General features: G+C 38.8%; 2 protein-coding genes across 6 annotated transcripts; both read left to right on the forward strand.

Moving 5' to 3' along the window:
• The first annotated feature begins 6986 nt into the window (after nt 1–6986).
• On the forward strand, nt 6987–8396 carry LOC131322167 (probable glutathione S-transferase parA). Its single transcript, XM_058353406.1, has 2 exons — nt 6987–7360; nt 7876–8396. The coding sequence occupies exons 1-2, from the start codon at nt 7043–7045 to the stop codon at nt 8215–8217; spliced, it is 660 nt and encodes a 219-aa protein (XP_058209389.1). The 5' UTR covers nt 6987–7042; the 3' UTR covers nt 8218–8396.
• A 2301-nt stretch (nt 8397–10697) lies between these two features.
• Nucleotides 10698–25245, forward strand: LOC131322148 (ran-binding protein 1 homolog b). 5 transcript variants are annotated; one of them, XM_058353357.1, is made up of 6 exons: nt 10706–10987; nt 11101–11252; nt 11523–11648; nt 14725–14883; nt 14947–15335; nt 24693–25245. In XM_058353357.1, exons 1-6 carry the CDS (start codon nt 10839–10841, stop codon nt 24726–24728), a joined length of 1011 nt encoding a protein of 336 aa, XP_058209340.1. In that variant the 5' UTR covers nt 10706–10838; the 3' UTR covers nt 24729–25245. The 5 variants fall into 5 exon arrangements, with proteins under 5 accessions (XP_058209376.1, XP_058209340.1, XP_058209358.1 ...); XM_058353375.1 differs by having other exon boundaries at nt 14959–15335; XM_058353386.1 differs by having other exon boundaries at nt 14725–14853.
• Nucleotides 25246–25988: the final 743 nt, after the last annotated feature.

Consider the following 25988-nt stretch of genomic DNA (forward strand, 5'->3'; position numbering starts at 1 on the left):
TGTTGTGTGGAATAATTAATTGACCTCCAAAAAAAAAAAAACACATAGGAGCATCTATTCTTCTCCTTTTTTTTAAGTAAAAAAAAGTAATGAACCAGTATTACCCATTAAATTAAAGAGTCGTCGAGCTCAATGGGACATTCTATCGAAGTAACCCTTATCCATGGGACGGTAGTCCGTCACCACAACTTCACCAATATATGAGCTGAACAAATGGTGCCCAATACACGACTTTCCGGTTCACGAGAACTACTACTTGCAGCTGCAAGCACGATTCAAACTCGCGACCATGTGCTTGGAACTTGGAAGAGAGTTTCACCCTCACACCACTTGCCATCCTGGCAACCACCTCAGGTGGTATAGGAGTACTTATTCAATTCTATCTGGATAAGATTTTTTTTTTTTTTTTTGTAGCAACTGTATATCAAATTCCTAAATAATACCGGGAACGAGTAGAATTGATCAACTGATTACTTAAGCGTGGTGTTTATCGAAAATTAATGAGATTAAACGTGTTGAAATTTTACCTTCTTTTTTTTTTTTTGGTCAAGCAAATTTAAGATCAGTTCTAAATCGAGCCAATCACGAATCAATGTCGGATAGAATAATTATTTTGCTCCATGTAAAATTTACTCCATTAATAAAAGGACCGGCTCGTTGAAGTTTGACTTAAAAATTTTAAAGAGCTTAAATATGTTTGTTAAGTAGTATTATCATTTGAGACATTTGACCAGGAATGAGTTTTTAAACAAGCCAAAGCCCAACCACGTTCAAGCGTATCAAAATTGGTCTTAGAAACAGCCGTCCCATATAATTCAAAAGCGGCCATCTATGAATCCAAGAAAATCATATAAGTATATAAAAATTGGTCGTACCTATACTATCTATCTATCTATGTATACTATATACGAAGCAAATATAATTTCTAAAAATAAAAATCAAACTCTTTCCTTAATTCTCTCTCCTATGTGACAATTTCTTAAAAAAATCATTCTCTTCTTCTTCTTTTTTTCCCTACGCTATTCAAAATACCACAAGATAGAAGAAAAGAAAAGAAAAGAAAAGAAAAAAGGTTTCAAACTTCATTTCATGCTCAAACATTTTCTTGTTAAAGGTTTTACGTTTAATGTTAAATCATAAATAATGAGGGTTAAATAACATAACAAGACTTTGTCACTGTACCCGTACCTATAAATAACATTGTTACATTAAACACAATATAGTTTTCTACTTGCTTCCGTGCATAGCATGGATAGGACGCTTGTCTATACTATAAGAATGTTGTAACTATCTCTCTTACATGGCACTTTCTAGATTTTTCTTCTTTTCACTTTTACTTTAAAAAAATATAGTACAAAATATTTTTCGAAATTTCCGAACGGAGTATTTTCAAAATCAAAATAATAGATACCAAAAATCAAAATAAAGCTAAGAAATAAAACATAATCGATAGTAGCGGAACCTAAAAAATAATACTAAAAATAGTTATCTATCTCTTCGTCTCATGTTTTTTTTTTACTACAATGAAAAATACAAATAATTCCGTCTCTAAAAAAAATAGAGTCGGTCATGGACGACATTGTTGGGGTAAATGGGACTTATCATGAGTCTTATTTTGATGACCGAACTCATTTTATTGTGTAGATCTAGTGTATTAATTATTGTAAGAAAAACAATTTGATCCAATAACCGTAGCCACGTGATTTATTGATAACATATATGCTTCTAAACATGTCTAATTCATTTTTTAAAATCACATGGCTACAATTTTTTTAATAGTAATCTATCTACACATCGGGTCTATAAATATGAATGATTAAGATCATCAAAATAGAGCCGTAGTGGATCCTCACAATAACTTCACAAGTACATGAGAAAAGAGCGGATTCCCCCCAAAAGAAACCTTTACCAACTATGTTTAGCTCTTCTTTTTTTTTTTTTTTGCTAAAAGACCAAAAAAGAGAGTGAATACAAACAAAAAAAAAAACGGTTGTAAAAATTAATTTCCAAATTAAAATGACACGATATTTTCCGACATTTTATAATGATCAATTAACCATCACGTTAGATAATTAAGTATCGGTGAGACTCTGAGAGAAAGAATGATTGAGAGCATAAAATAGCGTGAGACTTGTGCTGTGGAATTTGCAAAAGTTGGATTTCCGAACGACATGGCGTGCGGAGAAGGGTTTTATTTTTTTTTTTGCCGGACGGGTATCACACACTTAAAATCCCGTCAGAGATTCCAGTCGTCTAAACGGTCTGGATTTTAAAGAGAGAAAAAAGAGAAGAAAAAGTGGTCGGATGAGAGAAGAGGAGGAATAAATTGGAACCGTTCAAAACACGTTTTGATAGCTGAAACCGCTGACAAGTACCGCCAACCCAGAAATTACTCTGGCGGGAGACAGTAAACTGGAAAATCACATGGACTCTTTCTGGGCAAACAACCAAGGGGTGAAGCCGTGGGTTGTCACTCATCTTAGATTTTCGCATGGGGTGGGAAATGACTTGGCCCGCAACCTGTTCTTTCAGATTTGCATAAAGTTGCTTAGTCCTCCTTTAACAAGAAGTCAAATATTTTCGTTAACCAACTGGGGCTAGTTCAGGTGGTCATAACTTTTGTATCCTACTACGAGGTCAGGAATTTGAGTCTCTCCATCCTGCGTGTAGGTGTTTTTCCTTTAGAGGGCTTTTCCTTTCTTTCTTTGTCTCTACCCTATAATGTGCTTATTTCTTGTATTGATTGAGTTGTTAGGTTTGGTCGTCTTGTGAACTCTCACAATTGATGTAATATCCCGGATTTGTACTATGTACTTTATATCTGATGTAAAATGGTCTCTTCCATCGATTGAAAGAAAAAAAAGACAAGAAATTAAAAGTTGTTTCTCACACGGATTCTTTTTCCCTGCATATCTTCTATCACAAAAGTAAAAAAGCTTAATTCGAAGAAAAGTGTTAGCTATTCTTTAATTTGATTTTTCCAGTATCTTACTACCGAAGATTTGATCGCCCGCGTCGAGATTTCTCGGGCCCTGAATGTTCTGGAAGATAATTCTCGGCCCCTGAATGTTTGCGATAGTCTTAACTCTTAAGCAGTCTTTTTTGTTCTTTTACCAAATGCACCTGTTGTAATCAAGAATCACTTCTTACATATCTTGAAATTGTTAGTAATTAGTCCTGTAATAAACAACGGGGCGGTTCCGAGAACAACTAATTAGACACTTAAAAAAATACCTCATAGTTTCCGATCAAATTTTAATAATCTAAGCCGCTCAATGTGATTTTAAGAGTACCCGCGAGAAATCAACAAAAAAAAAAGGACCGGGAATGACTTAATCTAAGCAGTTTTTAGCTTAGATTTAATGAATGGTTCAATTAAAAACTGCTCAAAATATGCATTTTCCGGTATGTGTTTAATTGGTTGTCCTCGAAATCGCTCCGAATAAACAGTCTTCTTTTCTTTTCGAAAATTAGACTCTATTAAAGGGTCTTGCGGTTCCCAGAGATAAAAAAAACCAAAAAAGGGTCTTGTGGTTTCTAATTCTATTGCATGATCATATAGGTATGCACGCAAAAACGAATATAACGGCAAGGCTCGTGGTTTGTTATGATTGGACTGTTGATATATCTTTACCCAAAAAGTCACATGAGGATTGAGGACCGGGACGTATTTAATTACTCTGTGGCACTATTATATGTTTGAGAAATGTCTTCTTTTCACATAATGTCTCTAAGCGGTTCAAAAAAACATAATGTCTCTACAATATAATTTATTCTCATGGAATTTCGGAATGCGCTTAATGTCCCTGTAACGTCCTATCACCCGGCACCTTGTGTTCCAAAAGATTTGGAGAATAGAACATCTACATAATAAGGTAGAAGAGTTTTTCAATTTTATGCACTATATAAATCCAACGGTCTAGAGTGATCTATTGCATTCAACGGCATAGGTCCTATGTGAGAAGATCCAAATCAATCAAACAATCAATCAATCAATCTCTCTCTCTCTCTCTAAATCAATCTCTCTCTCTCTCTCTCTCTCTCATGTTTACTTGAAATTGGATTCTAAAACTCTCTCTCATTCTTTAAAACCTAATTATATAGTAATTTTTCCTTCTTCTTTTTTCGGGTTCGAAAATATCTTAGGCATTCGGAACTGTAGAAATTTTCAAGGTGTTTGTAAGAATACCTAGATGGAATAAAGAAATATACATCTATCTTTTGTTTAGTCTCCTTTCGGTCATTCACCTAACAGTTGAACCTAATTTCGTCATGGTCATTAGTAACAATAAATAACTAATTTCAAATTCATCTTGATTAGATTGCATCGTGCCTTTAAGTACAGACAATTGAAACTTTTAAAAAGTAAATTTAGAGTCCTGGCCGATGTTCGAGCCGTGCCTTTAAGCACGGACATGCACTAGTATGCTTACAATATGTGACCTTGGGAGTGTGATTCATGCCTGGATTTTGGAGAATAGAACGTATACATTGGCTAATCAGGATTTGGTCTCCCAACGAGCAGAATTCAAATCTTCAGAGTCCCTCTAATGTTCAGCATGTCTCTTGCACGTTGGTCCCCCAAATAATGTCATGCTGTTTGAACGAACGACATGAAAATCTTCAACTTTTTTGCCAACTAATGACAATGGTGATCTGATTCTTAGTTTAGAAAAACACCCCCGCCAATGTATGTGGATTAGTAGTTTTGTTAATTAGCCATAACACGTGGCAGATTAACCCTAAGGATTGAACTAGTGGTTAAGACCTGAGACTTAGGAATTTGCTTCCTTCTACGGCTCATGAGGTTCAAAATATCTTAGGTGCTATCAGTTGCTTTGGGATCAGTCCATATAGATATTTGCTTTGATTTTAATTGGGACCCCCGGCAAGTAGTCGGTGGGATTGGTCCTCATACGTAGTCATGTGTGGGTAAGCTAGGTCGGACACTCGAGTTATAAAAGAAGAGCTGTGCTCTAGGTACATACACTCATGTACATACACCGTGTATATACGCATTTTGGCTCATCTTGGGTCCCATAAAAATTATCCGAGCCGCTCATTTTGTTCAAAAAGGTTTGTTCAGGGCCCCTTTAAAAAATCAATTTCTTCGGATATCAGTAAAGGCGTTTACGAAACATCCAACTTTGCTTCGGAATAATCAAATGCATCCTAAAGAAAACCATTTTGAACAAAATGAGCGGCTCGGATCATTTTTGTGGGACCCGAGATGGGCCCAAAATTCATATGTATTCGGTGTATGTATATAAATATATGCGCTCATATTCTTATTCATACACATTCATTGTGGTATGGGCTTGGCTGCTTCGGAAAGCACATGAGCAATTGGGCTTTAGGCCTGTTAACGAGGTTTTTTGCCCAGAGTCCTAACCCAATGGCTTACGAGATAATTCCTGGCTGGTCCTAATTTTTTAGTTCACGGATGGGAGGATCCTAATTTTTCTTTTAGCCTTTAGATAACTAAAATTAGCAACTTTTTCACTTTGGAAAAACAAATTTAATGGAAACCACATTCTCTCTCTTTCCATCCCTTCTCATTCTTTTTCCTCCCATCACTATCAATGGATCCGCTTACTTGCATTTATTCCCAACTGTTTCTATCTCTCTCTGCTAAAAATGACCATTATGCAACTTCACATCGTTAATTTTAGCAACCTCTTAAATGAATAACCAAAAAATGAGGTGACAAGTTTTGATTACTTAATTTTAGCTATGCAATTGGAAATTAATATCCTTAGATGTTCACTTATATGTACATTTTTTTCACACATCGGACCACTACAAATAACCGATTATACGGTGGCACAAAATGATAATGAAAATCCCGTGATGTATGATATATTGATATTTAGAAAGAAAAAAAAATGTACACCTTGGAATCAGCTAATCAATTATTAAATTTATTCAACTATTTTGTAGACCTAGTGTGGAACTTTTTTTCTTATAATATGTCACAACCTAGCGTATAGTAATTTCACATTCTTGAAGGGTTTTATTTGGAACCTACGGAAAAACAGAGAGACAAAAAAAAAAAAAAAAAAACCATAGGTGAATAGTGTTGAATTTATCCTTTTTCTTTTTTGCTTTTTGGTTGGGGAAGAGTTCTAGAGGAAGCAAAATGAAAGGAAAAAGTTGAGAATCAAAATTTCTATTCCAAAATGTTGGAACAAATACATTTTGGCAATTCGATATTCATTCTGCTAACTTAAACAAATAAGAATAACAATTTTGAACCCAAGTCAATATCCAACTTTTAATTTGGTATGTGCTTCTAATGTTTTGTGGGTATTCCGCAAAATGGGAACATACAACCACCCATCCTAACAAGGGGAACATCAAAGGGTTTGGCTAAGTTAGCATGAGAAATATAATAAGTGCATGTCCTTTATGAGATCGCATGTTCGAATTTTACGAAGATGCATTTCAAGTCTTGGGGCTACAGGAGGGTTTACTCGATCGTTAACTTCAGAGTTTCGAAATTAGTCGAAATGCACACAAGGCCCGGACATCCGTTTATTAAAAAAAAAATGAAAAGAGGAAGTTACGTAGTACCAAATATTTTTCCTATTTTATATCATCGCCAGAATCAAGATTTGGGCTTGTTCGTTTAGGAGACTAAAAAATATTTATGCGCATAGTTTTTAATAAATTTTCTCTATCTATCTTTCTCCATTCATTACACTTTAAAACCTCACTCAAAATCCAAACCGAACATGGTCGAAATGATTTAAATTAAACTGGTCGGAAAAAAAAAAAAAGAATCTAACTTGTAGAGAAGTAGAACAAGGGTCAAAGAAGGAAGTCCAAAGTCCAAATGATGGTCTCAGTCAAACTACGTACGCACGCAATGACCAAAACCTCCGAAAGATCCAGAAAAATTCACAAACGTACTTGCAAATGTCACCAATCAGAATTCCCCTATAAATACACACACACTCCAAACAAACCCTTACAATCCCATAACAGCAACAAACGAGCGACTTCCCAAAATACCCTTTTCAGTTTTCTTCCTATTCTCCAAATGGCAGATAAAAAAATCACTCTACTGGATTCATGGATAAGCCCTTTTGGGATCAGGGTCAGAATAGCCTTGGCCCAGAAAGGGATAGAGTATGAGTATAAGGAAGAGAATTTGAGCGATAAGAGTCCATTACTCCTCCTAATGAACCCCGTTAAGAAGCAAATCCCTGTTTTGATACACAATGGGAAACCGGTTTGTGAGTCACTGATTATAGTTCAGTACATTGATGAGGTGTGGAATCAGAAATCTCCTCTGTTGCCTTCTGATCCTTACCAGAGAGCTCAAGCCAGGTTTTGGGCTGATTTTGTGGACAAGAAGGTGAGTCGTATATATACATTGATACACCTTTTTTTTTTAGATAAGCAGATGTCCGGACCAATTTGCGCGCACATCAATTAATTCTAGAACTCTTAAGCTAACGATCAGACAAACCCTCTAGGAGCCCCAAATTTGGAAACGATTGGACAAACCCTCCAGGAGCCCCAAATTTGAAATATTAATTTAGCCTCTGTGTAATAATTCAAACTCGGAAATCTCATGAAAGACAATTATTTACACTTGCTGAACCCCTTGGGGTTGTATACATTGATACATCCATATATCAAGGTTGTCGAAATAGGACACGTACCCATTCTTCAACCCTATAATCTGTTCTAACAAGAAAAAGTATTGTGTATCGCACCATATGCTGTACAAGAACGTTTATTTAAACACAAGCCACGTATTGATTTTCCTCTAAACTCATAAGAAAGCACTTATATATGTCTGCATACTCACATTTGCATGCGCACTATAGACGACTTTTTATATGGTTTGAGATAATTATTCTACAGGTGTACAGCCTTGGGAAGCAAGTATGGTCATCCACAGGTGAAGCCCAAGAAGCTGCAAAGAAGGAGCTTTTGGAGTGCTTTAAGCTGATGGAAGGAGAGCTTGGACAAAAGCCCTACTTTGGTGGTGAAACTCTAGGGTTTGTGGACGTGGCCCTGATCCCATTCTACACTTGGTTTCCTGCCCTTGAGCATTGTGGCAGCTTCCTTATGGTGAAAGAGTGCCCTAAACTTGTTGCTTGGGCCCACAAGTGCATGGAAGCAGAGAGCGTGTCCAAGACTCTCCCTGATCTGAAAAAGACCTTTGATTTCTTCATGGATTTCATAAAGAAGGCTAATAACTAGTGAAATTTCGAAGAGGGTTTTGTAGGATGGGGATAATAATGGGTTTTTCTTGGAAAGAATAACGAGTGTATCACTTCTTTGTATGGGGCCCAATTTGTGTGTTTTTTCTTGGTTTTGTTTTGGTTTTACAATATGTTTCCTTAGTGTCACATTAATTAAAAATAAAGAAGAGTGATGTGCCGCAGATTTTCATTTATTGTCACTTTCTTTCTCTTCTTTGTATGGGGCCCAATTTGTGTGTTTTTTCTTGGTTTTGTTTTGGTTTTACAATATGTTTCCTTAGTGTCACATTCCCCGTTCCAGAACACCTTCTTAAAAAATAAGTACTTATTTCACATTTTCAAACTCAAAAATAATGTAAATGAAAAATAATTTTTCAATTTTTTTTGCATCGTATTAAAGATCTCAATGAGATCTATCAAACAAGATCCATGTTGCATATTTTTAGATTTCAATAAGCCTATAATTTTTTAGCTTGAAATTACCTTCTTAAAAAATAAGAACTTAAAAGCCGTTCTGGAACGGGGCCTAATTAAAAATAAAGAAGAGTGATGTGCCGCAGATTTTCATTTATTGTCACTTTCTTTCTTAGAGTTTTATTCAAATCCACAAGTAAACAATATTTTGAACTTATGTTTCTATTTAACTCAAATTTATTTCTATTCAAGTCAGTAGAGGCTAGAATTCTAATAACTAACACTTTTTTACCATTTACATTCATTCCTGTAATACTAATGCAGCCTTTATTCGAATTTATGCTTAGAAATACTACTTAAATAAAAGTATGAATAAATAACAATCAATACTTTTTTAAATAGCATTGCAAAATTTGAGAATTTTTTTGATAACTAAGAGTTAATTCTCCGCTCAAAATTGAACAAATAACTGATCAAATCCTTACCAATATATTCGATTGAGTTGATTTTTTATAAGAATTCTAAATTTTTTATTTAACAAATTAACCGGCATTATTTGTGTGGATTAGTGTCATCCATTTTTTTTTGAAAAAAATAGGGAAAAAAAATACCCATTTAGACGTTACGAGATTCGATGTGAAAAATACCCACTTCCGGACTATTAGGCCTTGTTCGTTTTGATACTTTACTTTGTTTTAATTTTGTTTTTCAATTATTACCCTACATTTTTCTCCAATCATTAACCTATTTTTCAAATTATTAATTTTATTTATCTCTCTATATTTCTCTCTATTTATTACCATTCTTTTTTTTTTTTTTTGTTGAAACACAGTCAATTCATTTCATAACAATGCCCGAAGGCAATACAGATTTCATCAAAAAATACAAGAATGAGTCAAAACTATCTAGACTTTGACACAGGCACCCCTTGCAAAGCAAGACCGGCGAACTCGCCAGATGAGAACCAATCAAGGCCTAGATCGTAGAGAATCCAAACGGACCGGACCCCAACTCAAACCCAATAAGCGCATATGAAATCTGGACGGCGAGAGTTGTTCACCGGAACAAAGGTCAGAGCAGACCCCTCACCGACAACAGCACCCGGACAAACCACAACCCACCAACAACAGCACCCGGACAAACCACAACCCACCAACAACCCCAAATAACCCCAAACTCGGACGATCCTCAAAAGACGCTGATTATTCGCCCACCACCTCTTCCTCACCAGATTTAGGGAACCCAAACTGGTACCAAACCGGACTGATTTGGGGGAAACCCAAATCAGCTGATAGAATCCAAGTCAAACGGCCGGAAAAAGAAAGACAAAGAAAGAAAAAAAACAAAATAACTAAATCTCAATGCCGCCCCCCACCTTGCCGTTATTCGCAGCCCACCACCGACGCCCACTGAATCGTCAGACCCGCCACCAGATCTTGAGGTCGAGGAGGAGCCCGGACCAAACTAGCCTCATAAGCCGCCGGCCGGAGTCAGGAATCGAACTCAGCAGCACTCGAACCAAAACCAAAAACGGAAGAAATCTGAAAACAAACCCAGAGAAGGGAGTGGGGGAGAAAAGATGGAGAGGAGGGATAGGGGGAGGTGGAGCTCGGGGGAGGGGAGAGAGGAGGCGGTGGCCCCCTCCCCCGGAAAGATCAGATCAAAAAGAGGGGGGGTTTATCGGGGTTTCTCTGGGAAAGGTAGAGAGAGAGAGAGAGCAACGCGTTTAATATTTGGTGGGAGGGTCTTCTATTTATTCCCTCCGTCCCAAAATGATTGTCCGATCCGTAAAACGGAGTGATAAAAATAATGCAATTTTTTCAAGAAAAAATTCAAACTTTTTTCACAAATTAAAAATACTCATTGATATCTAGTAAGTTGTTAAAAAAATTTTAATTTTTTCTTGCAAAAATTGTATTATTTTTAACACCCCGTTTTGCGGACCGAACAAACATTTTGAGACGGAAGGAGTATTACCATTCTCTTCAATCATTATCATATTCTTTCTCCACTCACTACCAACCAAAATTAAAATACTTAAAGTTACCAAAACAACGCCACCTTAGAAATCTACTAAATCCACCCAACGTATTTTCTTTCCATGATCTCTTCTTTTCTTGCCCCGCAACCTATCTCTCACTCCCCGACTCGAACGCGCACTACACACAGTCTCAACTTCCAACTGAACCCTAACTCGTCTCGTCGATGGCAACCACCGATCCAGACCACAGAGACGCGGAAGAAGCCACCGCGGGCGAAGACGAAGACACCGGGGCGCAGGTCACCCCGCTCGTGAAGTTACAGGAGGTCGCCGTCACCACCGGCGAAGAAGAAGAAGACGCCATTCTCGATCTGTACTTTCTCTCTCTCACGCACACACATCGATCTCTAGGGTTTCTGTATTACACGCAGTTGCTACAACGTTACGATTTGATTTTGTTTCTTTTCTGTGGATAATTTTTTTCAGGAAAGCCAAGCTTTATCGATTCGATAAGGAAGGGAATCAGTGGAAGGAGAGAGGCGTTGGTACGGTGAAGCTTTTGAAGCACAAGGGAAACGGAAAAGTCCGTCTCGTTATGCGGCAATCGAAGACCCTCAAGATCTGCGCTAACCATCTCGGTTTGTTGCCTTTGTTTTTCGGATGCTAATCACAGCCTTACGGACAGTGGGTGACTTGAAAAAAGTGCATCGATATCTGTAAATGCTGTATAGATATATGTTAAAGTGCATCGAAACTCTATTTTCTTGGCATTTTGTGTTCATTATTCATTGCGTGGCGGGCTGTGGTTGGCAGAATCATTGTTGTTTTTTGTCCAATTTCTATTGTGGATTTTCTTGGATGCATATTTCTGGTTTAAACTTTGGTGTTTGCGTGATTTTGTTTTCCAGTTGGTCCGACCATGTCAGTTCAGGAATATGCTGGAAACGACAAGGCTTGCGTCTGGCACGCGGCTGATTTCTCTGATGGTGAACGGAAGGATGAATTCTTTTGCATTAGGTTTGGCTCGATTGACAGTAAGTTGATTAATCTCAATTCCTCCTCTTCCTTTTGCACTGTAATGATCTGTTGGTTGATAGTGTACGCGTATACGTGTAGAAGGGGAGTAGGAGTACCAATGCTCTTGGGAATCTTGGGATACTTCTCCCAATACTTCCTAAAATGTATCTGTAATTTGATATTCACTTTTCAGGATTCAATATTTTGAGTGTCGTGTATGTTCTAATACTATGAATCACGAGTCCAAATTGTGACGAAATTAGATTCATTGAATTTTTTATGTTACATTCAGTGTAACTGTTAGGATTATGTACATTTTTAGTACTTTGTTGGCCTTTTGGAGAAAGAAAAAATAATTAGATCAGATCCTGAATATTGAACTGAAGTCTAGAATCCATTGGCGACTGCTGACTTCAATCCTTGCTACTGCTTATGGTTTTTATGTCAATTAGATTGTCATAGCAACCTAGTAATCTAATACCTGGCTTTGGAATTGGGTCATTGGTTCATTGATGTGGTTGATACTTAGTTTCGTGTGTTCAGCTAGTCCGTAGGCGATGCCCTAGCATCTCTACTTCAGGATCTCTTGTGAATCTAAATCAACGAATTAGCCTTGTGAGGTGACACGACATGCAGATCAATGGCACAATCCGCGTGCTCTCCTCAAGAGCCATTCTTTGTTAGTTAAGGCAAGCATGCATATACATGCCCTTACTTTAAGCTTAGTTACTCTAGGACAAGGCATGTCCCAGAAAATTTATGGACTCCCTTTGTGTGGCCAAGGAATCTTTGAACAAGCAGTTGCTCTTTCTGTCGTGATTTGAATCTCTTTGCCCGGTGAATGACTTCCTCTGTGTTTCTCTATCTAGTTGAGCAGATGCTCTCATTGACATTGCACTAACTATCCCATGCAGTCTCAACTAAGCAGCCCATCGCGAGTTCTCTTCCCAATTTACATAGTATGCAAAAGGCATCATGATGCACCAATAGTGCATGGTCAGAGGACACTTGAGCGAATCATGACTCCTCACTCAGGAGGATTAGTTTGGAGGCTGGATAGGAAAGCTCATAAAGGTGCTTGTTTGTCAAATAGACTTTTACTTTCTAGTAGTCAGTCTTTCCAACACATGGCTCTCCCATGGCATCTTGTACCTACTCACTGCACCTTATCCAAATCGTGAAACAAGCAACTATATGCTCTGGCCAACACTATTATCTGCCTTTCATTGGTCATAAAATTACATCAAACCATACAAGCTTAGGAGAGGTAGTCCTATTGTGTCAAGGACGTGTAGTCATTCCCTTAGGGTGGTGGGCTAACAACCCCATTCTTTTCCTTGTCGCCCTTTTTTAGCCAATTTACCTCTGAGTTGACATTTGGGTGCCCAAGCAAAGCTGTTGTCTTTAGTATTCGGTCTTTATTCTCATCTGGTACTACCCTATCCCCGAGTTCGGATAGAAAGAGGTGGAGGGAATAATTGGAATTTTGAGACCAAAAGTTACCTCTTCGATTTTCATGGACATGTTAAATGGGATGCGATGCAGCCCTTATCCTATCTGTTGGATGTGTCTTTGGAGGGGACGGTCAAGATCAAACCTGGGGAGGCTAATCATTTTGTCTCCCCCATTTTGCACTTCTCTCTTAACTTCCCCATTCTCTGGTGATTTCTTCAACTCATTTCGGCAAACTTGCCAATCCTCTGATCGTTCGTCGATTCCTAATCGCCCTTTAGGTATGCTCACCCTTCCCTTCCCTTCCCCTCCTCTAATCTTCTTGGTCTTTCGGCCAGTTTGGTTTCCTTAAACATATCGGTAGACTTTGACAAGGCCTCTATTGGGATAGGGTTCCTGATGATTTTATCTTTCATGGACTCTACTACAACGTTATTAATCATTTTTGTTAAACCTTTTTTAGGAAATTTGCTCCCTCCCCATTTGTTCAGGATAAGATTTTTGGGGACCTTTTCTGATATATAGCACCAACAGTGCCTGACCTGATTGTTGCCGATACAATGAGAAGTCAATCGTCTGCGATTCAGTTTTCTGGAGCTCCTCTTTCATCACCTCAGTGTCAAAGAAAGAGGGTTATAGGCTTGTTCATCAATCTAGGGTGTGGCAGCCCCAGTATTCTTGCCCTATACTTCCCTCTCCTTTGCATTAGTCTAGGGCCCCTTTACCCAAGATAACGTTAGAGGCCAAGAACATTTCTTTGTTCATTACCAATGCTGACCTTGAGTCTATTAGGGCAAATACCAAAATCCTGAAACCTTAGTAAACGACTAGTTGTCACATGCCTGAAGGGATTTGCATTTGCAAGGCTGGTTTAGAAGGTGATCTTCGAATCCCGTTTCTTTAGCCAATGAGGAAGATTCTTGGCGGTTTTAACCTAGCGCTAAGCCAATGGTTCACAAATTCTTGGAGTCTCTTGATTGGTTTTTAGTTCTGTGGGCTATGACTGATGATGAGAAGCTCTTTCTGACTAAATAGGAGTTTTTACACTACCACCAACTCGACAAGATGTCCTTTGGATGGTGGTTCTTCTCGGGCCTCTGTAGCCAAGATAACGTTGGAGGGCAAGAACATTTCTTCATCCATTACCATTGTTGACCTTAAGGCTACTAGGGCGAATAGCAAATTCTTGAAACCATAGTCCTTCAAGCTCCTTTGGAGAGTGAAACGGCTTGTTGTCATCTGCCCGGAGCGATTTGCATTTACAATGTTTCTTTAGAAAGTAGTCTTCGACTCCCGTTTCTTTAGGCAATTAGGGAGATTCTTGGCCATTTTAACCTAGTGCTAAGCCAATGGCCCCAAATTCTTGATGTCGGTTTTTAGTTCTGTGGGCCGTTACCAATGACGGGAAGCTCCTTCTTGCCGAAGAGGAGTTTTTACGCTACCACCACACCAATTCAACAAATAGAACTAGTCGATGGCAATCCTTCCTTAGTAAAGAGATGGGAAGACAATTTTCTTTGGAGATCTCTGCTTGGGAAGATGTTGACACTACGTCTTGCATTCTCTCAATGTGGGGGTAGCCTAGTCCATGACTCCGTAGTGTGACCATCTGTTGAATAACTTGCGTTCTTTTGGCTATAGGTAAGGCTAAGTTTGCAATTACCAAGAACCAAGGGCTGCATTTTAAGGACGGGGAAGAGCATACCTTTCACCAATTTGACTACCTTGCTACAGCTGAGTCCTTGGCCAAGCCTTTGCTCGGTCTTGAACGTACGCGTGAGGCTCTTAAATTAAAAAGAGGTAATTTGTTTGTTTGTCCGTTTCTTTTCTCGGTCCTTAGCCTCTTGCTCTTCATTCTTTTAGCTTATGAGGCAGAAGGACACACAAGAATGAAGGTGAACAAGGAGTTGTTGGCGAAGTTGAGGGCTGATCGAGGAGCCATATTAGAGGGTGAGCTTGCCAGGAAGAAGCAGAAGCTCGGGGGAGAGGCTAAGGGGACCGATGACCTGGGGGTCGTCATCTTTGAAATGCCAAGGGCTGATGAGGGGATGAACCCCAAGGAAGCAATCGACACTGCTGCTTTCCTCTCTAAGTCTGCTGGCAAGAAGCCTCTGAACATTGAAGAGCCCTCCATCAAGGTTGACCCTAAAGAGTCTGACAATCGCCTCTCTAATTCTCAGGCTGACATGAGGAAGTTGGACGAGCTCCCTGATAAGGAGCTCTATGAGAAATGTTTGGCCTCTCTTGGCGAGGTATACACATCTTTACCTTTGTTTATGCATAATCTAGCTACTTGTTTATGCATAATTTAGCTATTTTACTGGGTTGAATTGTACTCTGCTTTGTCCCAAGCTACTCTTTATATGTATGCCACAACTGCGCGTTGCCTTACTAATTTCAACCATTCCCTTGCTATGGAGGACATGGTCCGTAAGGCAACAATTGAGAAGGAAGATCTAATGTCACAGGTGGACCAGCAACGCACTATGAAAAATCAACTTAAAGAGGACATAAACCTCAAAGATGTTCAACTTCAAAGTTATGCCGATGTCGTCTCGGCTCGAGACAAGGAAATTGTCGCCCTGAAGCATAAAATGTTGTGCCTTCGAAATTTAGAGTCCAAAGCTAAGGAAGCAGGCGCCCTGGAATACAAGAAGTCTCAGGGCTTCACTGATTCCATGACCGTCTACTTCTTTGAAGGGTTTGAGGCTTTTCGTCGTCGGGCTATGGCTACATACCCTGGTGTGGACTTCAAGATATTTAAAGTCGATGATGATCCTCCATCCTTGATGACTGGAGAAGAGGAGGGTGCTGGGGTGGTTGATGATGCCATCCAAGGAAAGCAAAGCCATGTTGCTAAGGAGAAGTGAGAAGGGACAAGTAGAGCAAAAAAGGCCCGTGAGACAATTGAAAAGAATAAGTTTGTAACTTTGAGATTCTCTTATTTGTGGGTCTGAATCTTTCGCCTTTTAACTTTTAGACTTTCTTTCTTTCGGTCTTGTGTTGTGCTTGCTTATGGCTTTTTTTTGCCTTGATCTTGAAGATCTTGGATTTGTGATGGTGATATGCGCCTCCAATCCTTCAAATGTCATGGTGTCATTGGCATTTTGGCACATGGAAGTTTTGTGGGACGTAATCACGTGATATGTGTTGAAGGTATAAATAATAAAGTTGCCCCTTGACTACTGGCAAGTTAACATTGTATTAGTGCAGGCAATAGATCCTGCCTACCTAATGTTAAAATATTTACACGTGTTCAGTGGCGAAGCTATGTTGGGGCCCCCTTAGGCCCCAACGCCCCGAGCTGTAAAAATTTTATTTTGCATATACCTGATTTTTAATATTATTGATAATCATGCATGTATACCTATTTATTACCTTAATAATTTTGGTTTGATTTGATAAAAAAATCGATTTTTTTACATTCTCATTTCTCAATTTCTTTCATAAATAAAAAATAAGCACGTAACTGTTGAAGTAGCCTAAAGGAAAAATACAAAATGATTGTATGCTTTAACTGCATAAAAAAATCGATTTTTTTACATTCTCATTTCTCAATTTCTTTCATAAATAAAAAATAAGCACGTAACTGTTGAAGTAGCCTAAAGGAAAAATACAAAATGATTGGTATACTTTAATTGCATTAGGCTAAAATCATTTCAATGTACAAATATAATGTATTGGAAAATAAAAACTTTATGATATAATAAGTATACGTTCCAATAAAAAATATGCGTCTACAAAGCCGGCTCTCCCGAGTTCACAATCTTGGCTCCACCACTACACGTGTTAAGCCCGCTTATGGAAGAGAGCCTAGCTACACATGAGGGGGTGTGTTGAAGGTATAAATAATAAAGTTGCCCTATTCTCTAACAACTTAAGCTTTTCAGAGGCTTTTGGACAGGACTCTTTCGATTGGTTGCCTCGTTGTTTGTGCCTCAAGCGCACCTTGTTTCGTTGAAAATCCCTATGTTATGGATTATTTATTTACATCTCCACGTGCGAGTCTGGGTCATACGTGCTAGAGCCTTTCTCCTTTTTGTGTCTGTAATGTGAATAGTATTTGAGAACCAATTCTTCTTCTCTCTGGGTCTTATCTTTCTGCCTTTGCAAGAGATGTATAAGCTGGAAAACTAGCTCAATCTTTACACGTGTGGGGGAGTGTTAGAGCTTGTCCCTTAGTGGTTAGTTACAACCTCCAAAACTAGTATACTTTAACGGGAAAATTTCACATAAGCACCCGACCTTTTACACAAATCACACATAATCACCTGATCTTTCTTAAATTTCATATAAACACGTGAGCTTTTTAAAAACTCACCAATTCAACACCTGATCTTTTTTAAATTTCATATAAACACTTGAGTTTTCTAAAAACTCATCAATTCAACACCTGCCGTCACCCTCTGTCTAAAGCCGAACGGAAAAAAAATTAGGTGCTCCAATTATTTATTTGTTTGAATCAGTGCGAAGATCTTATTTTTTGATCATTTTATTCTAAATAATCATAATTAATTTTGACTCTAATGCTCTCGTTAGTCGGTCCTAAGAAAGTCGTATAATCAAATATCTCTTAGGGCTAACTAACGAGAGCCTTAGAGTCAAAAATTAATTATGATTCTTCAGGATAAATGATCAGAAAAATAAGATCTTCGCACTGGTTTAAACGGATTGAAAATTAGAGCAATTAATTTTGTAAGCATGTATAGACTGTTTATATATTAAAAAATATGATTAAAAAATTAAGTGCTTAAATTTTCAATCCGTTTAAACCGGTGCGAAGATTTTATTTCTCTGATCATTTTATCTTAAAGAATCATAATTAATTTTTGACTCTAAAGCTCTCATTAGTCAGCTCTAAGAAAGTCATAGAATCAAATATCTCTTAGGGCTAACTAACGAGAGCCTTAGAGTAAAAAATTATGACCCTTTAGAATAAAATGATCAGAGAAATGAGATCTTCACATCGGTTCAAACGAATTGAAAATTTGAGCAATTAATTTTTCAACCATGTATAGACCGTTTATATATTAAAAAATATGATTGAAAAATTAAGTGCTCAAATTTTTAATCCGTTTAAACCGGTGCAAAGATCTTATTTCTCCGATTATTTATTCTAAAGAATCATAATTTTATTTTTGATTGAATCTGCGAAGATCTTATTTTTCTGATCATTTTATCCTAAAGAATCATAATTAATTTTTTACTATAAAGCTCTCGTTAGTCAGCCCTAAGAAAGTCGTAAAATCAAATATCTCTCAGGCTAACTAACGAGAGCCTTAAGAGTCAAAAATTAATTATGATTTTTTAGGATAAAATGATCAGAAAAATAAGATCTTCGCAGATTCAAAAAAAAATAAAATTGGAGCACTTAACTTTTTTTCCATTTGGTTTTAGACGAAGGGGTGACGGCAGGTGTTGAATTGATGAATTTTTAGAAAGTTCAAAGTGTTTATATGAAATTTAAGAAAGGTCTGGTGTTGAATTGATGAGTTTTTAGAAAACTCAGGTGTTTATATGAAATTTAAGAAAGGTTAGGTGTTTGTGTGTGATTTGTGTAAAAGGTAAGGTGCCTACGTGAAATTTTCCCTACTTTAACTGTATTAGGGTAGAATCATTTCAATGTACAAATGTAATGTACTGGAAAATAAAAACTTTATGATATAATAAGTATACGTTCCAATATAAAAAAATATGCGTCTACAAAGCCGGCTCTCCCGGATTAACAATCCTGGCTCTGCCACTGCACGTCCGGCTCTCCCGGGTTAACAATCCTGGCTCCACCATTGCACGTGTTAAGCCTGCTTATGGAAGAGATCCTAGCTACACGTGAGGGGTGTGTTGAAGGTATAAATAATAAAGTTACCCCCTTCTCTAACAGCTTAAGCTTTTCGGAGGCTTTTGGATAAGAATCTCTTGATTGGTTGCCTCGTTGTTTGTGCCTCAAGTGCACCTTGTTTAGTTGAAAATTCCTATGTTATGGATCATTTATTTACATCTCCACGTGCGAGTCTGGGGTCACACGTGCGGAGGAGTGTTAGAGCCTTTCTCCTTTTTGTGTGTCTCTAACGTGAATAGTATGTGAGAACCAATTCTTCTTCTCTCTGGGTCTATCTTTCTGCCTTTGTAAGAGGTGTATAAGCTGGAAAACTAGCTCAATCTTTACACGTGTGGGAGAGTGTTAGAGCTTGTCCCGTAGTGGTTAATTACAATCTCCAAAACTAGTATATGAGCCTGAGCAGCCTCTCCACTCATTTTCAATTGGTTTTGAGTTGGATGCTTTAACATGGGATCAGAGCCATAAGATCTAGGCCTGTGGGATATTTACTCTTAGGCGGGCGGCTTAAGCCTCGCTGCCGTCGCCGGGCACTCGGATTTCACCTCAAATCTCTACTGTCATGGCCTTTCTTGCTCATTGCTGTTTTTGGTTCTAGTTTTCTCCATGGCTTCTCTTGGTTTCTCTTGGCCTGACTGCTTCTGGTTTCTCTGCTCTTGGTTTAGCTTGGCTGCTCCTCGTTTCTCTTGGCTTTTTCAAACTCAAGTACTTGAGTTTGAGGGGGGTGTTAACATAATATTTTCTAGGTTTCAATATTATGTTTCCTGTTTAGGTTAGCTTAATATTAATATTTCCTTGTTATGCGTACTTCCTTTATTGGTCTAGGTTTTTGGGTTACCAAGTTGTATAGACTATATAAAGGCATGCTAGGGTTACAATAATACACATCAATGAAACTAAAGTTCTCATCAATTATCTTTTATTAACAATAGGTTTTGTTTAGGCCAAATAACCATGCTAGTTGACCTCTGTGGTCCACCTGTACCAAACTATATTTTTTTTGGGTTTCAAACCTTTGAACTTTTTTGGACCAAGCAGTATTGTTGGTCAGTCCCTTGGACCTTAACCAATTTCTATGGTCAAGAATTTAAGTCGATTTTTAGAGTTTCAGGCAAGCAGGGCAAGCAGGCTTGTTGACACAGCGTAGAAACGTGAACCAAATGAGAATCTGCCATCACGAACGAAGACTACTTTTCTACAAGTTTCTTGAATCCTAAGATTACCAAACTATAGGAAACAAGGGACACTCTCAAGAAAAACTTAATACTCAGAAACTGATTTTCCCTAAGGCTTACAATGCTTAATAAAGGGCTATTAAGACTGAAACATACTAGGAAACAAATAACCAAAAGTCATTACTTGCCAGTCAAGTGAAAACACTACCAAAAATAAGAAATGCGTTGGACCTAATTGATTCCTAAAGAATTCTAGAAACATGCCATAACAAGCAGCATTGAAAAGAAACTTCCTATAAAAATATGTGAGCAGATCAAATCTTTCCTATCATATGGAAAATATGTGAAGATTTGGAGGACTTCAAACATGTATATTTTGGAGGACTTCAAACATGTATATTTTGGTTCTAGAAAAATCCACCATAATCGTTTTCCTATTAAAACGATTGTAAACGATAGTAAGAAAACGATTTACAATCGTTTTTCTTACTTTGCCCTTTGTCTCTCATTCTTACCCATGTATATGCAAGCAATCAAGTCTGCATCACTTGCTGGTTGGTTGTGTGATCCTTTTGGACTTGGCCAATTTCTTTGGCTTTAATGCTAAGTTATTTGCATAGCAGGTCGACCTTTTTGGTCCTTCTAAGGCTTTTCTCATTTTCACTTTTTAAGTTTTAAGCCATTCCTGGCTTTTGGCCGAGCAGTCTTGTTGGTTGGACTTGGGTCCCTAAGGAATTATCCAATTTTCGGTTCAACTATAATTTTCTGTTTTTCAAGTGTTGAACTTTTCATCAGCCCAAGGTCGAGCAGTCTAACTGGTTGTCCTTGTTGGTCCCTTGGAACCTAGCCAATTTTGTTTGGTTTTAAATAAGCTGTGATACAAGTTACGACTGGTCAGTCATGCTATTTGGACTCTTGTCCCATAAAACTTAACCAATTTGCATTGTTTTGAGTTTTGATATATTTTGTATCATTAGGTTGAGGAGTCTTGTTGGTCAGCCTATCAGCTTAATTTATGACAGAAGATTTTCTGGAAACAAACTCTTTATTAAGTTTTGTATCAAGTTTATCATCGATCTAAAAAACTGAATACGAATGACTGATCTACTAAGAAGGAAAATTGAACTTAGCTAAATATGCTACTGCCATCTAATAGTAGTACTTCAAATGTTTGGCATTCCATGGGTGTGGGAGTTCATTGCCCCTTAGGTTTCCAGCCTATAGGACCCAAGCCTTGGGTGTTGTCAGACTTTGTAGGGACCTTCCCAATTTGGGTCAAGTTTGCGTCTCTCTCCTGCTGCAGTAACTTTGTGTAGGACAAGGCTCCAACTTGGAAGCTCCTTGACAGCTTCTCTTTTTTCTTCAAAGAGGTCTAACTCACCTCTGGCATCAAATATTGTGGTGTGGTGATTGAGAAGACCGATATCTATTCAGATTACGATCTCGACCGCAAAGGCTAGAGAGTAAGGTGTCTCCCTTGTGGATTTCTTGTAGTTGTCCGATAGCCCTAAAGCACATTGGAAGCTAGTGTTCGGTTGGTTACCTCTCCTTGCCCATTAGCTTTTGGATGGCCTTGGCATGTATAGTGAACATATGTTCATTTAGAGTTGCAAAACTCTTGAAATTTTTTGTTGTCAAACTATTTGCCGACGTCGCTCCTTTGTGGGGCGAACGTTCAGATTATGCACCTCCAGACGAAGTTGATTAATTTTTCCTTGGTAATTTCGCCATGGGCTCAGCTTCCACTCACTTCGTAAATTACCTATTGCAACAATTGCATATTTGTTATGCTCTTAGCCTAGCAGAAGTAGCCCAATGATATCAATCCCCCACTTTGTAAAGTAGCCTTGCTCTTGGTCTAGCATATTATAGAATGAGGAGGCTCCATGCTCAATGGAGCCTTATTAGTGAGATGCTCTAGGGTTCTCGTTAAGTATTCACAGTGCCTTTCCTTGGGGGCTATACTGGGGATCCCTTTCTATGGCTGCAAGGATATGGAGCCTAAAGATCTTGCTCGAAATGAGGAGTGGTACAACTTCAAGTCTCCAACAGAGCTCGCCTGTTGCTAGCGGGATAGTGAATCAGCTGGTAAGTTCCTCATGGCGAGGTTCTTCTGGATATCCATAGGAATCAACCACTGTCTGCTATTCTGCTCCTTTAGATTGATGCAGTTGTCTGCGTCATTCACATGATCATGGTGGAACTTGCATTACTTGTTACCTAATCGTTTGTCTATATTCGTCCGTAGCTTTCTAGACCATTTTAGGCCTAGATCGTCCAGGAGCTGTTTGAGTATGTGCTCGGTCGTAGCCATTATAGGATTATAGTGGTGTTGAACCGTCTCTCTTGTAACCCTCCTCTCCTTGGAGGGGTATTTTCCCTTTTGTCTGTCCTTCGATTTTTCGGGTGGCCACCTCCTTGTCAAGGTTTATTCTGATCTTTCTCTTCTCGTTCTTGTCTATCTTCCCAGATAACCACCTCCTTGTTGCCCATTGGTTTGCTCTTCCCTGTTTTGCCAGAACATCGCTGAGAACTGAAATTGTCCCTCAACGTTCATGTGTTTTTGTGCCTTGAGAATCAACTCTACGATGCTTACAGGCAGCTCCTGGGAGAGAGGGAATAGATATTGTCTGCGCCATAGCCAACCATGTGTGCATCTATTGACGCCTCGTCCACGACTGCTGCCTTCATGGCTCCCATATTGAACCTTGTTGTGAAATCCCCACTTGTTCTATTTGCTGTTCAAGAGGTATGTTGCTTGCCTTCTATATCTCTGACCAACAAAGTCTGTCCTTGTTCGAAGATCTCAATCTTCCAGGGCTTCAGTTTGTTGAACCAAGTTTTGGCCACCCTTTTTAGGGTTGTTGGGAAGGCTCGGCACATGGTTTCGTTCGGGACATGCTAGAGATGCATGACAGACTTATATTTCTCCATGTGATCCAAGGGATCTTTGGTCCCATCTAAGCTTTCAATTTTGACCATTCAAAACTTGCCGGTAGAGTTTTCATGACAACCTCTGGAGTGAATAACAGTTCTGTCTTTTGCACCAACTTCTCTATGGGGCTGGTGCTTTGGCTTTCATCTACTCAGCTAATCCATCTAGCTGAGCTTCTAGCGCTTTCATCTGGTCATCTTGGTTGACATTAGACACTGTCTTTTCCATGAGATGATCAAGCTGTCTCCTAGTTTGGGGAAGGACAACCTGGGCCTGCCTGTTGACCATGCTTGCCTTCTGGCTGTTTACAACTTCTGGGTCGTTTTGTTGGCCTCCATTTGCTGCCGATGCCTCATTGGCAGTGGTGGAGGTTGTTGTGTGGAAGCGTTAACAAACTCAGAAACGGACGTCATTTTTGCTTATTGTATAGCATTCACAGCAGCTTTTCTGTGAGAGGCGAAGAGAGGAACTCTGAGAGATCTCACCCTGATTATTTCCGTATAGTGAAACCCTCTTACCGAACCACGTCTATCTCTGTGTTCTCTGTGATTGCTCTTTCTCTCTCTCTCTTTTCTGTGGTTTGTTCAATTACAAAGCAATTAATCATGTCTGTTTCTGAGATTGTTAATGCTTCCGCACAACAGAGGTGGAGGCGGTTTTGTGAATTGCTTTACGAGGGTTTGGTTTTTTTGTATGAGCTGTTGCTTCCCTTGGTTCAATGTTTGAACTTGGTTCTGTCGTGCTTGGAATTGTGCTCGGCCAACTTCGAGATGGCCGTCTTACAGAGGTAATGGTTCCCATCCTAGTGATCTCCATCATGTGGTGCTCCTGTACCATGACTGCCAATCTTCTGACCTTCGTTGTATTGGCATTTGAGAAGTGTTCCCTCAAATGGCACCGATTGATGAAGCAGTTTTGGATGCTTTGATCGTCTGACCTGGAAGGGAAATTAAGGACTGTTGGTCGGCAGCACCCCTCTGATGCCTAAGTCAGTCGAGTTTGTAGGTATATAAGCTAGGAGAGACTCTAAGCTGATGAATTAACAGTATTGTACCTTGGAGAGTGAGTAGAGAGTTCTTTAGAAAGTTGGAGGGAGTGGTATCGGTCCCTTCGTTTAGGAATCTATAATTGTATAGAAGGTTGATCTCTGTGTGCGCGTGCCAATAGCTATGGTATTCCCACTCCTTTTAGGAGAGGTATATGGTAAACCCGGAGGGATTAAAGCGGTTAGGATAAGTCCTAAACCACATGAGAACCCTTTAGGGCGGTGGGCTAACGACCCCTCCTTTTTCCTAGTCACCCTCGCTTTATGCCCATTTATGGCTGAGTTGACATCCGAGTGCCCGAGTAGGGCAGTTGTCTTTGGTAGTAGGTCTTTATACTCATCAATTGTCTTTTTCATTTTGCGCTAACTTACTCATGGCACATGATAGGCATTCCCTATTTATCTAGAACTGAAGAACAAAAGCCAGAATTCATGATTAGCATGTTTTACATGTTCTAACCTCGAGTTTTTTCTGCATTAGCATATCGTATGTTAGTTTGATCTGACAGTTGTATTAAATATACCTACATGCAGTCCTATACTCCTATTGCTCTTTGTGATGGTATTGGTGATTATTCGCTTAGACATTTCAGCTTTATACGTACCTATTTTCCCCAGATTGCAAAATCTTTATGGAAATGGTTCAAGAGGTAGCTGAATCTCAACGAATGAAAGATGAAAACAAAGATGCATCTGCTGCTGCTGGGCTGCTTGAGAAGTTGAGCGTGGAAGATAAGAAAAGTGAAGAAAAAGCCAAAGATGGTGGGTCTCTTGACGCCAAGGAGGAGTCTGAAATTGAGCATGGGAAAACTGATGCTGATTCAAAGGGTGAGGAGCCTGTTTCTTCAACTTGAGGGACACTTTTTCTGTTTCAATACCATCTCGTTATTCCTGTCAAGCTGGGGAGTATACTTGTCGGGCTTTTTTTTACCACCCCTTTCCTGGTATATTCTACCTGGTACAGTAGTTTCTGATTCATGGGTCCGAACGGTGTGGATTTGTTATTAGCACACTAGTGTAGTCTTGGTCAATATTCCTGTTTTCATGTTGTGTTTTTTTTTTCTTGATTTCCCCCTTCAATTTTACCTATGTATTAACCTGATTTATGTTGTGAGGTTGTATACTGAATCAACAGTAGATGTTATAGAAACATGTGTTGTTTCTTGGGGTATATTTCTATGGTTCGCCGAGTTCTTCTTTTATAGTGTACATTCTACTACAACTGATGCTAGTGCCCAGTATATGCTGGAGAGCAGGTGAAACTTTATATCATTCCCTCTGGCATATAGGATTCTCCTTTGGTCAGAGCATGTACAACAAGCTCTTTAAATTCTGTTTTCTTAGATAAAACAGCTTGGAAAACAGATGGGTCATCGTCATTTAAAACTTGAGCTCGAATTCGGCTTGTTTTGGTTAATTTACTTAATGAGCTTCTATAAACGTGTTGAGCCTAAACAAACGAGCCAAGCTTTAGAGTAATGAGGTTGACTTGTTTACTAAACGATCCTAAAACTCAAACTCGAGCTCGGCTCGATTACTAAACAAGCCGAGTTGTGAGCAGTTTGGTTTGTTTGCAGCCGTACAACACACTTGCCCCTCCCCCTTATTGAGTTGAGTGTGAATTTGTGTGGTTCTAGCATTATTGCGATGATATCGCCCAATCCAATCCAAACCTTTCAATTTCTAAATTGACGAGGTGTCCTGAGAGAAGTTTGGCAATTTCGAATTGCTTTGGAATTGGCATATTGTAATGTCCTCTTCACCACTCTATATAAGTGTAAATAATTACCTCATCGACAATTTCATGTCCAAACCCGGTAATTGTAGTCGACGATAACCATCATATTACTCTAATGGGAGTGTCTTCATCCTCAGAATTGACAACCTAATCCTGCCTTAGTTTTTTGTTTTGTT

The sequence above is a fragment of the Rhododendron vialii genome, chromosome 1a (genome assembly GCF_030253575.1).
Source record: "Rhododendron vialii isolate Sample 1 chromosome 1a, ASM3025357v1".
NCBI lineage: Eukaryota > Viridiplantae > Streptophyta > Magnoliopsida > Ericales > Ericaceae > Rhododendron > Rhododendron vialii.